Genomic DNA, 15,200 nt, shown 5'->3' with positions numbered 1-15,200 from the left:
GCCTTTACAGGTTACCTGTTTAGAGGCACAGAGTAGGTCTAGCGCTAGAATTATTGCTCTCTCTCTCTAAGATTTGCGGTGAGGCCTCACATATGGGGTTCGAGGACCGTTTACATATGCGTGCGTGACTTACGTATGTGCGCACTTCTGTGCGGAGGGATGGGGGCGCCTTAATTTAATTTTTTTACTTTTTATTTTTACACTGTCCCTTTATTTATTTATTTTTTTTAATTACTTTTAGGCCGGGTTCACACTATAGCAATGCGGGAACGCCGCGAATCCGCTGCGTTTTCCCGCATTGCACACCTCCCGCCGGCAGTTCACACTGCCCTATGCGAACGGCTGGGGGTGTCAATGTTATGTTAATGACACCCCCAGATCCGTCGGCATATCGCAGTGCGATCTGCCGACTCGCACAGGAATCGGATCGCATGGTGTGAACCCCCATGCGATCCGATTCTGTTGCGGACCCAAAAAAGGGTCCCGTGCGAGTTTGCTGTGGGAGCGCTGCGAATTCAGCCATACTATCTGTGTGGCTGAACTCGCATCGCTATGGAGATCGGATGTGATTTGCTGTGCGAATCACATCCGGATCTCCCCCCGCAGCGGTGTGAACCGGGCCTTAATCCTATTACAAGGGATGCAAACATCCTTTGTAAAAGAAATAAGCATGACAGGACCTCCTTATGGAGAGATCTGGGGTCAAAAAGACCCCAAATCTGTTCTCTACCTTTAAAAGTAAAAGATCGAAAACATATTTTTTTTGATCTTTGGCTTTTAAAAAAAAAATTAAAAATTCTTCCAGCCTGGAACGGAAGTGACGTCATGACATTCCCCCGGTCCTCCAAGGCCAAAGAGTGTTAATGGATCGTTTCCCGGGCTTACCGGCAGAAACGGTAAGCCTGAGAAAGACCGGGGGGGGGGGGGGGGGGCTTCAAGTGCCTTCAGGCCAGGCTCCTGATCACATGATTACTGTGACAGCCAATCACAGTGATCACATGCTTGGGAAGCTCATGTAATACCTCTGGTGTTACAATCTCTTAAAGGGCCAGATCTTGCTGGTGAGAAGGTGATTAGATGGCCACTTTTTATCCAGCAGCACTGTGGTTCTGGGTTCGAGTGTCACCAGGTCAGGCTCATGATCACTGTGACAGCCAATCACAATAATCACACGCTTGGGAAAGCCAATGTAATACCTCTGGTGTTACAATCTCTTAAAGGGCCAGATCTTGCTGGTGAGAAGGTGGTTAGATGGCCACTTTTTATCCAGCAGCACTGTGGTTCTGGGTTCGAGTGTCACCAGGTCAGGCTCATGATCACTGTGACAGCCAATCACAATAATCACACGCTTGGGAAAGCCAATGTAATACCTCTGGTGTTACAATCTCTTAAAGGGCCAGATCTTGCTGGTGAGAAGGTGGTTAGATGGCCACTTTTTATCCAGCAGCACTGTGGTTCTGGGTTCGAGTGTCACCAGGTCAGGCTCATGATCACTGTGACAGCCAATCACAGTGATCACATGATTGGGAAAGCCAATGTGATACCTCTGGTGTTACAACCTCTTAAAGGGCCAGATCTTGCTGTTAAGAAGGTGAGAAGGTGGTTAGGTGGCTACTTTTTTATCCAGCAGCACTGTGGTTCTGGGTTCGAGTGTCACCAAGTCAGGCTTATGATCACTGGGACAGCCAATCACAGTGATCACACGACTGGGAAAGCCAATGTGATACCTCTGGTGTTACAATCTCTTAAAGGGCTAGCTCTTGCTGGCGGGAAGAGGGTTAGGTGGCTACTTTTTTTATCTAACAGCACTGTGGTTCCGGGTTCAAGTATCACCAGGTCAGGCTCATGATCACTGGGACAGCCAATCACAGTGATCACATGATTGGGAAAGCCAATTTAATACCTCTGGTGTTACAACCTCTTAAAGGGCCAGATCTTGCTGTTAAGAAGGTGAGAAGGTGGTTAGGTGGCTACTTTTTTATCCAGCAGCACTGTGGTTCTGGGTTCGAGTGTCACCAAGTCAGGCTTATGATCACTGGGACAGCCAATCACAGTGATCACACGACTGGGAAAGCCAATGTGATACCTCTGGTGTTACAATCTCTTAAAGGGCTAGCTCTTGCTGGCGGGAAGAGGGTTAGGTGGCTACTTTTTTTATCTAACAGCACTGTGGTTCCGGGTTCAAGTATCACCAGGTCAGGCTCATGATCACTGGGACAGCCAATCACAGTGATCACATGATTGGGAAAGCCAATGTGATACCTCTGGTGTTACAACCTCTTAAAGGGCCAGATTTTTCTGGCGAGAAGAGGGTTAGGTGGCTACTTTTTTTATCTAACAGCACTATGGTTCCGGGTTCGAGTGTCACCAGGTCAGGCTCATGATCACTGGGACAGCCAATCACAGTGATCACATGATTGGGAAAGCCAATTTAATACCTCTGGTGTTACAACCTCTTAAAGGGCCAGATCTTGCTGTTGAGAAGGTGAGAAGGTGGTTAGGTGGCTACTTTTTTATCTAGCAGCACTGTGGTTCTGGGTTCGAGTGTCACCAGGTCAGGCTTATGATCACTGGGACAGCCAATCACAGTGATCACACGACTGGGAAAGCCAATGTGATACCTCTGGTGTTACAATCTCTTAAAGGGCTAGCTCTTGCCGGCGGGAAGAGGGTTAGGTGGCTACTTTTTTTATCTAACAGCACTGTGGTTCCGGGTTTGAGTGTTACCAGGTCAGGCTCATGATCACTGGGACAGCCAATCACAGTGATCACATGATTGGGAAAGCTAATGTAATACCTCTGGTGTTACAACCTCTTAAAGGGCCAGGTCTTGCTGGTGAGAAGCGGTTTAGGTGGCCACTTTTTATCCAGCAGCACTGTGGTTCTGGGTTCAAGTTTCACCGGGTAGAATATCTGCTTGGAGATTGTATGCCTGTGTTGATTTGTATCTAGGAAATCTATATTCCTCACAGTATCAAAAACATACCAGTTCATTGGCTTCTAATCTAATTGGTTGTAGAGCTTGTGTATATGGCAGTTGGTTGTGGCAGAGATAGTAGAGAGCAAGCTCTTTTGCAGACAGGCACTATTCAGTGTCTCTGCAAACACATCATTTGTGGTCATGCTCAATTTACTTCTGTGTTCTTTGCTTAACCATGTACTAAAATTCCCTGCATGCCCAACAGCACACTCCTGATTGGCTCAAAATGGTCACGTGCCCTTTAGGGTAACAGATCTAGCCGTGAAGTTCACAGTTCTCCTCACCTCTTCTCGTTGCTCCAGGCTGATCCCTGGAGGATTGTCGTCGTTCAAAGCCCGGGTAGGTCTGATGAAGGCCGGCGGGGTGAAACGTTTGGTTTTATCAAATTCCTCAGGTTCTACCCCTTTGCCATCCCGCAGTCTCTCCCAGGCCACTCGGTTGATGGGGTTCTCCTGCCGAGGCTGGGACTGGCATGGGGATCCATTCATCGAGTCAGTTTCATCCTTGTCCTCTTCCAGAACCTTGTCCAGAATGTCCCCTTTGCTTCCTTTCCTGATGCAGCCCTCAGACTTCCTCTTGCTGGGCGGCCGGTCCTTCAGCCCGTCCTTGAACGCAGACACGGCAATGCTGACCTTCTGCACCTGCTCCACCGTCTGCCTCTTGGACATCAACACACCCATCCTCCTGCAGGCCAGAGAAGGACATAAGCATAGTGAGAAGATAGGAACAGACCAAAAGATACCTTATCACCAACTTAAAAAATAAAATCAAATATTTAAACAATGTTCTATTTGCTTACAATGTGTCTATAAATATGCTGGAAAATGTGACTACTCCAGGAAGAGTCAATTCCTTAGCACAACCCCATTCCTCCTTGCATATCATAACCCTCGCCTCTTCTGGGAGTGTCCAATTACTGTCTGTGCAAGCACAGCTCCTTCACCCCTCCCCTCACCTCCTTATGCCGCGTACACACGACCGGACTTTCCGGCAGACTAGGTCTGACGGTCTTCCCAATGGCGGAGTTCCGACGGACATTGTCCGAACGAATGGACTTGGCCACACACAATCACACCAAAGTCCGACAGATTCGACCGTGATGACGTACGACCGGACTAGAATAAGGAAGTTCATAGCCAGTAGCCAATAGCTGCCCTAGCGCCGTTTTTTGTCCGTCGGACTAGCATACAGAAAAACGTATTTTTCGACCGGACTCGAGTCCGTCGGAAAGATTTGAAACATGTTCTAAATCTAAAGTCCATCTGATTTTTGGACAGCAAAGGTCCGATGAAGCCCACACACGATCGAATCGTCCGGCGGATTCGTTCCATCAGACCTTTGCTGTCGAAAAGTCTGGTCGTGTGTACACGGCATTACTTAACATCAGGGCCATCTTTAGGGCAGGGCAAAAGGGGCAGCTGCCAGGGCTGGACTGGGACAGAAACTTGGCCCTGGACTTCATCCAGACCAGCCCACTTACATTTTGAGTGTCCCATTACCAGCCCCCTTACAACAGAGTGTCCCATCAGCACCCCCTTACGTCAGAGTGTCCCGTGAGCAGCCCCCTTACGTCAGAGTGTCCCATCAGCACCCCCTTACGTCAGAGTGTCCCATGAGCAGCCCCCTTACATCAGAGTGTCCCATCAGCATCCCCTTACATTAGAGTGGCCCATCATCATCCCCCTTACATCAGAGTGGCCCACTGAGCCATCGGCCCACCCTGAAACTCCCACTAGTCCCAATGGCCAGTACATGCCTGGCAGCTGCCCTGGGCCCTGTCATTGTTGTGGGGCCCAAAGCAGCTGCCTCATACTTGCCAACTATCCCAGTTTAAATTCCCTTGTTCCTTGAAGTTTTAGTCCCGTGCTGCGTCCCGATATCTCAGTGTGAAGTGCTACTACTAATGCTGCCCAGCTCTGCCCTATTGTTGTGTACAGATGACTCACCTGCAGACCCTGTGTTTACATGTAAATACCCGGCATTCATATGTAAATAACGGCGGCATTACTAAGTAAATAGTTGCGTCCTGCGGCATTAATATGTAAATAAAGGCGGTATTCATATGTATATCATGCCCCCCTGCAGTGAGGAGATGATGTGATGTAACCTCTAGCAACCAATCAGTGAGCAGTATTACTGTACAGTAATCTCTAGCAACCAATTAACAAGCGGAAATCATTTGCTAACCTCTAGCAACTAATCAGTGAGCTGTAATGTGTGCTGTAACCTCTAGCAACCAGTCAGTAAGCAGTAATGATATGCTCTAACCTCTGGCAACCAATCACAATTGCTGCCTGATCTGATTCAGTAAACTGATTTTAAGTCTAGCTGCTATTTATTGTATGTCTCAGAGCAGGTGGAGAGAAAAACTGCATGGGGGGGGGGGGCAAGAATTTTTTTTTCCCATGGTCCAATCAATATTAAAGACGGCCCTGCTTAACATTTTATGTGTTTGCAGAGTTGGGATAGTATAGAGCGGGGCTTTTTTTCAGCAGGAACATGGAGGAATGCGGTCCCAGCACCTTCACCACAGAATGTATGCAATGGCAAGGGGCACTTGAGAATGCTGGAGGGTCTTTTGACGCTGGCTGCTGGGGGATTTGTGGTCACTGGGTGATCTATTGTTGTGGGGTGGGGGGGGGGAATCTAATGCTGCTGGGGAGGTTTATTGTTGCTGGTGGATGATCTACTGTTGCTGGAAGGAGGATGGATCGACGGTTGCTGGGAGGGAGGGGTCTACTGTTGAGGGAGGGGTCTATTGTGCTGGCTGCTGGGACACCTATTGTTGCTAGTGGGGGTCTATTTTTGCTGGGACGTGGGGGGGGGGGGGGGGTTGTTGTTTGTAGCAGACTCTATTGTTGGGTGGATCTTTTGTTGCTGGGGGGTCTATTGTTGCTTTACGGGTGTATTGTTGTTGGCTGCAGGGGACCTATTTTATTGCTTTTTTTTCAAATGTCATACACAATTACTTGGCTCTGTATTCCTTAAAAGGTTCTGGTACTGAGAGGTGGGTAGGGATTGAAACCAAGTGATGGTGCTCGAAGGTGGGTAGGAGGCAGCGACAAGAGGTGATTCGCAAGGGGGGAGTTCCTGCCCCTATTCCTCAAAAAAAAAAAAAAGCCCTGGTATAGAGTGTCTCTTCAACAACAGCTCTGTGGCTGCAGATATCACATCCAAGGTGATGGAGCCCAGCAGCAGTCTCAGGGATTTGCCAGTGTGCCCATCTGCCCATAAAATGCTGCCAGTGTGCCCAACTGCCCATCATATGCTGCCACTGTGCCCATAAAATGCTGCCAGTGTGCCCAACTGCCCATCATATGCTGGCAGTGTGTCCATCAAATGCTTCCAGTGTGCCCATTGTGCATAAAAGAAAAAACTGAGCTAGTAAATAGCAAATGTGAAAAGCAGCAACTCAAAGTGAAATACACACCAAACTAGAAATAAATAGAAAAAGGAGCTGCGCTAAAAAAAAAGGAAAATATACACAATAAAGTGAATAAACACGTGCCAATCAAATAAACACATATAATACTAATGCTTGAAATTGACCTGCAAAGAAAACAATTTTTAGTGTATATGGTCCACAGCAAGAGGAAAAAAAAGAAAAGCTGATCACCAGCGGGAGTGAGAGGGACATCAGTCCCGATCACTGCGAGCTGCCGCCAGCTCCTCAGTGCCCACCTGTGCCCCCTACAAGTGGTAACTAGCAGTAGGCAACAGTGCCGCCTACCAGTGCCCACCAGCGCCACCCATCAGTGCCCACAGTGCCACCTGTCAGTGCCCACAGGGCCATCTGTCAGTGCCCACAGGGCCACCTATCAGTGCCCACAATCAGTGCCTGAAGAACAGTGCTGCACATCAGTGCCACCTATCAGTGCCCATCGGTGTCACCTACCAGTGCCCATCAGTGTCACCCACCAGTGCCACCTATCAGTGCCCATCAGTGCCATCTATCAGTGGTACCTATCAGTGCCCATCAGTGCCACCCATCAGGGCCCATCAGTGCCATCTTATCATTGGTCATCAGTGCCGCTTTATCTGTCCCCATCAGTTCCACCTTATCTGTGCCTATCAGTGCCGCCTTAACTGTGCCTATTAGTGCCCATCAGGGCATCCTATCAGTGCCCACCAGTGCAGCCTATCAGTGTCCACCAGTACCGCTTCATCAGCGCATATCAATGAAGCAGAAAAATTACCTGTTTGCAAAATTTAATAACAAACTATGAAACGTGATTTATTTTTTCAAAATTTTACATGTTTGTTTAGCAAAAAATAAACAGGTTAATTGTCTTCGACCTGTACTTTACTCCTGTCATGCATATGTAAACTTTTCACTGACAACTTACCATGTCTGTGCATGTTGTATTAGGCTACACCTATGTTGCATTCTGTATGTAATGTACTTGTTACCAATAAAATCTTTGAAAATAGAATCCCTCTCTGGTAAGAACTTCATTCCCTTTCTCATTCCACATACTTGCAGATTGCTTTAGCCCTTGTACACACGGTCGGACATTCCGATGGAAAATGTCCGATCGGACCGTGTTGTCAGATAATCCGACAGTGTGGGCTCCATCGGACTGTTTCCGTCGGAATATCCGACCGACAAAGTTTTAGAGCTGGGCTATAAAACTTTCCGACAACATGATCCGAACGGACTTTGTCCGATTGTGTGTAGAGAATTCCGATCGGACAAAGTGCCATGCATGCTCAGATCAAATTCCTAGACCAAAGCTATTGGCTACTAGCCTGAACGTAGTCCCGTCCTAACGAAATAACGTCATCACGTTCTGAACGATCAGATTTCCCGACAACTTTGTCCGACTGGGTGTATGCAACACAAGTTTCGGACAAAATCTGACGGATTTTGTTGTCGGAATGTCCGACCGTGTGTACAAGGGCTTAGACTGTAGATGCTCTTCTGAAGTTTGCGCACGAGCTTGTCTCCTTGATGGAACCCTGGTGGTTGCTCCATGAAGAGGTCTTCCTTAATGTCTCCATATAGGAAAACAGTTTTAATGTCTAGGTGTTTAACTTGCCTGCCCTTCCCGGCTGCAACGCTAAGAAACGTTCTGATGGCGTGGCGAATGTTTCATCGTAATCTTTACCGAATTTGTAGGAGTAACCCTTGGCAGCTAGTCTGGCTTTGTATTTGTGGATATTCCCTTGTGCGTCTAACTTTACTTTGAAAGTCGACTTACTTCCTATAGTTTTGTGGTTAGGAGGGAGCTCTGTGAGTGTCCAGTTTTATTTTCTTGAAGTGACTTTAAAGCGGGAGTCCGCCGGGACTCCGCGTTTTTTTTTTAAAAGCCAGCAGCTACAAATACTGCAGCTGCTGACTTTTAAAATAGTGACACTTACCTGTCCAGCGCGCCCGCGATGTCGGTACCCGAAGCCGATCTCTAGATCGTCTCTCGGGTGCTGCTGCCGCCATCTTGGGTATGGGAATCAGGAAATGGAGCCTTTCGGCTTCTTTTCCCAGTTCCCTACTGCGCATGTGCGAGTCGCGCTGCGCAATAAGGACGGTCCCCGCTGCCTCTGGGATCCGTGTGTTTCCCAGCAGGCAGCGGGGCACTTGCGGAAAGGGGCAGGCACTTGCGGAAAGGGGCGTAATCTACGCCCCTTTCTGCAGAGAGCTATCCCGGAAGTGGGTGCAGATACCTGTACTGTACAGGTATCTGCACCCCCTCCCCCCTGAAAGGTGCCAATTGTGGCGCCGGAGGGGGGGAGGGTTTCGATGAGCAGAAGGTCCACTTTAGGGTGGACCTCCGCTTTAATTCTTCTTCTGCTGCCTTTCTCCTTTTATTGGCTTCATGTTTTGGCAGTTTTTCTATGTCTTCACAGGATCTTGGTTCAAGTATGCTGTGTGCTTTGACAGTGTTTGACAGCTTTGTGGGGTTGTATCCCCTCCGTGGTCCAAGTGGATCTTCTGACTTCAGGCAGTTCAGCAGGATCTGGTGGGGAACTTGATTTAGGCAATGTAAGTTCCAACTCTTGTTCTGACTCCTGCACATGGTTTGCTTTGATCAACCTTTTCTTCTGGTTTGCTTGGAATATTTACTTCACAGCTTTCAGGGGGTCGGTGATGGGCTCTCATCAAAATAAAGACTATGGCTTATTGTCACTTTGTCATCGTGCAGGATTCTTTGTCTTTGGGTGTAGGATTCTATAACCCTTATGCCGCGTACACACGATCAGACCATCCGGCAGACAATCCGCCCGTGTGTGGGCCCTGGTGGACTTTTTTTCCCCAAAAGTCTGGCGGACTTAGAAAGAAGTTTTGACTCAAAAATTGTAGTCCGGCGGACAATCTGTCTGTGTGCTAGTCCGCCTTTTGAAATGAATGGACTTGCCCACACACGGAGGAAAGTCCGTTCATTTTGAACGCGGCTCCAGGTAGACGGGACCAGCGAAGGAAGTCAATGTCGCCGCCTTCGGTGGCGAGACTGACACCTCGCTAGCCCCGTCACCTGGTATGGATTTAAAGGGGAAGCCCTATGCCGAAAAAATGGTGTGGGGTCCCCCCAAAGCCCATATCAGACCCTTATCTGAGCATCCTCTGTGGCTATGACATCATAAGGGACGGGGACATCACCCGGTGACCCCACCCATTGTCCCTATATAAGTTGCCGCACAACACGTCCCTGTCATTACGGCCAAAGACAGCGTCGAGTCAACATCTCAAGGAAGAAGAAGAAGAAGAGAAGACGAGAAGAAGAGAAGGGGGCGACAGCGACGACAGAAGACCGGGCCACCGCTAGTAAAAGAGCTGGAAGAAGGAAGCGGAGGCCCGGCAAGAAGAACCGAAGAGGGGGACAAGACCACCGAAGTCGGAAGAAGAGGCAGCGGCAACAAAAGACCAGACCACCTCTAGTAAAAGAGCTATAAGAAGAAAGCGAAGGCCCGGCAAGAAGAACCAAAGAGGGGGACAAGACCCCCGAAGAGGGGGACAAGACCCCCGAAGTCAGAAGAAGACCCCCGGACAGCAGCGGCGATGAAGAAAGCCGGGCTCCTCCGCTAGTAAAAGAGCTAGCAGAAGATAGCCGAGGAGTCCGGTGAGAAGACCTCCCAAGACCAAAGAAGACCCCCGGAGCTGTGCAATAAATTATTTTAAAACCGTGTGTTGTGTTGTATTAAAAAAATTTTCACCAGGTGAATGGGTAGGGGTACATTGTACCCCATACTCATTCACATAGGGTGAGGGGCCAGTATCTGGGGGCCCCCTTATTAAAAGGGGGCTCCCGGATTCTGATAGGCCCCCTGCCCGCAGACCCCGACAACCAACGGCCAGGGTTGTCGGGAAGAGGCCCTTGTCCTCATCAACATGGGGACAAGGTGCTTTGCTCTAGGGGGGCCGCACGGCCCCCCCTTCCCCGAAGCACCACCCATGTTGAGGGAATGCGGCCTGGTATGGCTCGGGGGGGGGGCGCTCACTCGTCCCCACCCCCTTTCCTGACTGGCCGGGCTGCATGCTCAGATAAGGGTCTGATATGGGCTTTGGGGGGGACCCCCACACCGTAGGGCTTCCCCTTTAAGTCCATACCATGTGATGGGGCTAGCGAGGTGTCAATCTCGCGACATTGACTACCTTCGCTAGTCTACCTGGAGCCGCCCTCCGTGTGTGGGCAAGTCCGTTCATTTTAAAAGTCTGGTTTGTCCGCCGCACCTAGTCGTGTGTGGGCAGGTCCGCTCATTCGGAAAGTCCGGCGGACCTCGACTTCAAAGTCCGGCGGTTTGTCCGCCGGGCTAAGTTCGCTGGATAGTCTAATCGTGTGTACGCGGCATTAGTTTGGTCGCTGTAGCCTACTAGGGTGCCCTCTATGGCTCTGTTCTCCCGTTTGGATTGCTTTTCCCCTGGAATATAGGCATATGCTTTACATCTAAAAACTCTGATGTGCCCTATGATAAGCTTTGATCCATGCCACATTTGGAATGGAGTACTTTTAATAGTAACCATAAATCGGACTTTGTAGGCATGGAAACAATGAGGAATTTTAACAAAAATACTATTTATTGAAAAAAATACATAATATATTCACAGCATTCAGAGAATTAAAATTAGATAGAAACATGATACACTTTGTACAGTGAGCCCTCGTCCGTCTACGCGTTTCAACATTAGGCTTCTTCAGGACACGAACAAGGTTCAAAGACGTAACAATAGAAAATTATTTACGGATGTGGCATTGTGAGTGCTTCTCTCTTATTTTACTGAGCACTTTTAATGGCTCTTGAGGTTAGTCTGTTGTGTAGGTAGGTTGCAGTCATGGCTGCTTCCCCCAGTACTTATGAGGTAGGTTAGCATCCGACAACATGCATCTAGCCATCTCTATAAGAGAGCGATTTTTCCTTTCTGCTACACCGTTTTGTTCAGGAGTGTATGGTGTGGTTGTCTGGTGTACTATTCCTTGTCTCTGCAGGTATGAGACCACTTCTTTGCTTATGTATTCTCCCTCATTGTCGGTGCGTATTATTCCTGGTTTCCATTGAAATTTGTTGCTAGACAACGAACTCTTGAAGTTTCTCTGATGTTTCATCAGATAAGTAGTTGTGTACCTGGAATAATCATCAATGAAAGTCAGTAGATATCTGTTCCTGCCTGACGTGGGAGTTTTTATTGGACCGCATATGTCATTGTGTATGAGCTGCAGGGGTTGGGTGGTTTTTCTATGAGATGCCTGTGGAAGGGGGGCACCCGTGGCTTTTGCTTCAATACAGCACTTGCATATCATGAGCACTTTGCAAGGCGCTATTGTTAAATCTTCTGATAACCTTCTCTTTATAATGTCCTGTATAGCTTCTGTACTTCTGTGTCATAAGTGAATACATTTGCTGTGTGGGTCATTAGAGACTATATTGGCTTGCTGGTCTGTGGTGATATATAGGTGGTCATCCAATTTTCCTTTTGCGAGGAATTGCTTATTATTGTGAATTGTGCATTCATTACCCTGGAACTTAAAGGGGTTTGTAAAGGTTCATTTTTTATTTTCTAAATAGGTTCCTTTAAGCTAGTGCATTGTTGGTTCACTTACCTTTTCCTTCGATTTCCCTTCTAAATGTTTTTTTTTCTTTGTTTGAATATCTCACTTCCTGTTTCTCCTCAGTAAACTTCACACCATCATCCGAGCGGTGTTTAGTCAGCCACAACAGCTTACTGAACAGCTTACTGAGGAGGAACAGGAAGTGAGAAATTCAGACAAAGAAAACAAAGAAAAAAAACATTTAGAAGGGAAATCGAAGGAAAAGATAAATGAACCAACAATGCACTAGCTTAAAGGAACCTAGTTAGAAAATAAAAAACGAACCTTTACAACCCCTTTAACTGTGATGCCGCGTACACGTGACCGGACTTTCCGGCAAAAAGGGTCAGACGGAATAATTTCATTGGATATTCCGATCGTGTGTGGGGCTTCATCTGACTTTTTTTTCTTCAAACAATTCTGACAGACCTAGAAATAGAAGATGCTTTAAATCTTTCTGATGGAATCAATTCCTATCAGGAAAACCATTTGTCTATATGGTATTCCGATGGACCAAATACGACGCAAGGGCAGCTATTGGCTACTAGCTATTGAACTTCCTTTTCTAGTCCCGTCAGACGTCATCGCGTTCGAAAAGAAACGGACTTTGGTGTGATCGTGTGTAGACAAGTCCGGAAAGTCCGTCAGAGTTTATTCTGATGGAGAGTCCGGTCGTATGTACGTGGCATTAGCCCTTGTACACACCTTGTACACACGGTCGGACATTCCGACAACCAAATCCGTCTGATTTTGTCCGAAACTGTTGCATACACACAGTCAGACAAAGTTGTCAGAAAATCCGATCGTACATAACGTGATGACGTTATTTCATTAGGATGGGACTACGTTCAGGCTAGTATCCAATAGCTTTGGTCTAGGAATTTGATCTGAGCATGCGTGGCACTTTGTCCGATCGGAATTCTCTACACATGATCGGATCATGTTGTCGGGAAATTTTATAGCCCAGCTGGAAAACTTGGTCCGTCTGATACTTCGACGGAAACAGTCCGATGGAGCCCACACACGGTCGGATTATCCGACAACACGGTCCTATCGGACATTGTCCGACCGTGTGTACAAGGGCTAAGACCGTTGTTTTCAAGACTTTTCACTGATAGAAGGCTGCTTTCTAGTTCTGGAACATACGGCCCTTTCTTTACAAGGATACTCTGCTTGTCTCCTTGTGGTGTAATGCAGTTCAGGAAGCCCTGGCCTTTACCTTTGGAAGTGATGCTTTTGCCATTTTCTGGGAAAACTTTTGCACTGTAATTCGGTGTTTGTGAAGAAGGTCTCAACGCTAGTCATGTAGCGTGTCGCACCTGAGTCTATGTACCAGCCGCGTGGCTTGGCGTTCTGTGTCCCTTTAAAGGTGCCACTCCATGATGTGTCTTCAGTTTCCTTTGTGGCTGCTTTGACTCTCTCTTTTGTGGATAGCTCTAGCTTTCGTGTTCGGCTTTCCAGATAGAGCAGTCCTTTTTTTAAGTGACCGCTCCTTTTACAGCGAAAACAGGTTCTGCTTTTTTTGTTGTGCTTTATCATGTAATACCCATGAGGTTTTATCGCATCACAGCGACATACTTCCGCCAAAATGAATAACCGGGAAGCGAGCTAAACACCGAGAGCGGTGTCACCCTACGAGTGGGTCTATTTGCCCTTAACATATGGCCTGCTACACACGCTGGGTGTCAGGACGATAGGCACCTAATAATGTGCGTGGAACTTTTTAGTATAGTTTTTAAGAAACAAACTTTTAAAACGGTATTGCGCAATGAGGATCTCTTTCTGTCTTTTCCATCTATCTGCATGAGACATTTTTCATATTTCCCTACATGAAGCGTCAGACAATGGACTTCCACAAGGGTATTCCCACACGCTTGCAAGATCACACTAGAGATGGGTGGTCAACTCCTAGGGGTGAGTGCACCTCCATGTGGCGTACCCAGTCTGAGCACATTTTAACACAGATGAAATATTGAGCATGAGCACTTTATATCATTATTAATTGGGACTGTTAAGATATGTGTGCACAATTTTTCGAACTAAGCGTGGTGGACTGTTTATATACACATCTTGTGTTTTATGCCTTTGTACATCTTAAGAGCTTTGTCATCATGGTGCGTGTTTTCTTTCCTTCTGTCATAGATTAATTTCCCTTTGACATATTTCAGTGTCAGCGCCTGCTCGGGTCTGATTTCTAAAGCGCTAATAAGAGCGATATTTGTCTCTGGAAGGCTGCAGAAGAGCAGGGCAACAATATGGTTATCTTTGATGTCCTCTCCAATCAGGGCTGGTGTAAGGATTTTTGGAACACTAGGCGAAACCTTTTTTTACTGCCCCATTGGCTCCACCCCTGACTCCACCCCTTTGCCCTGCCCATGTAAACCCCACCTTTTTAATAAAGTGCCCATCAAATGCAGCCCACCAGCGCCCATCAAATCCAGCCTCACTAGCGCAGATCAATGCAGCCTCAACAGCGCCCATCAATGCAGCCTCAACAGCGCCCATCAATGCAGCCTCACCAGTGCCCATCAATGCAGCCTCACCAGTGCCCATCAATTCAGCCTCACCAGCGCCCATCAATGCAGCCCACCAGCGCCCATCAATGCAGCCTCACCAGCGCCCATCAATGCAGCCTCACCAGCGCCCATCAATGCAGCCTCACCAGCGCCCATCAAATGTAGCCTCACCAGTGCCCATCAATGCAGCCTACTAGCACCCATCAATAAAGCCTCACCAGCGCCCATCAAATGCAGCCTACCAGTGCCCATCAATGAATGTTTGCTTGCTTCCATTCATTCAGGAGTCGGGACACAGATACAGTCCTCCGCCGCTGCTGCTCCTCTGACAATATGTGTAAACGGAGTGGCGTTAGCCTGCTGATGCTGAGACTAAGTTGCTTGCTGCAGACAGAAGAGAGTATGAAGAGGCAGCGGCTGCCTAGTTTGCCTAGTAGTAGCATCGGCCCTGTCTCCAATGGCACACGACTGTTCTGTGATCTCTACCATAGCTTTCACTTGGTTACACATATGCTGGCCTTCTTGTAGTCTTATCTTGTAAAGCTTTCTTAGTACAAAACAGTTTGACTTGAACGCTCATGCAGCTTTTGTAATGAAGTCCACATACATTTGGCCATTTTCTCTGTTCTTATGTGGATAAGCTGGTCATCTTCCACTAGTAAGCTTATAATTGCCTGTCTATCC

At 47.8% G+C, this 15,200-nt stretch overlaps 1 protein-coding gene across 1 annotated transcript in view; it reads right to left on the bottom strand.

Moving 5' to 3' along the window:
• Nucleotides 1–15,200, bottom strand: part of PHF24 (PHD finger protein 24) — a 344,156-nt gene that overhangs the window by 144,538 nt on the left and 184,418 nt on the right. Inside the window, exon 2 of the mRNA XM_077478135.1 lies at nt 3,265–3,664. Within this exon, the coding sequence (XP_077334261.1) occupies nt 3,265–3,660 (396 nt within the window). The 5' untranslated portion in view covers nt 3,661–3,664. The remainder of the gene's footprint in view (nt 1–3,264; nt 3,665–15,200) is intronic.

Source organism: Lithobates pipiens, unplaced genomic scaffold (assembly GCF_037356315.1).
Source record: "Lithobates pipiens isolate NorthernLeopardFrog02 unplaced genomic scaffold, aLitPip1_a1.2 Scaffold_13, whole genome shotgun sequence".
NCBI lineage: Eukaryota > Metazoa > Chordata > Amphibia > Anura > Ranidae > Lithobates > Lithobates pipiens.
This window is presented reverse-complemented; position numbering and strand designations above follow the sequence as displayed.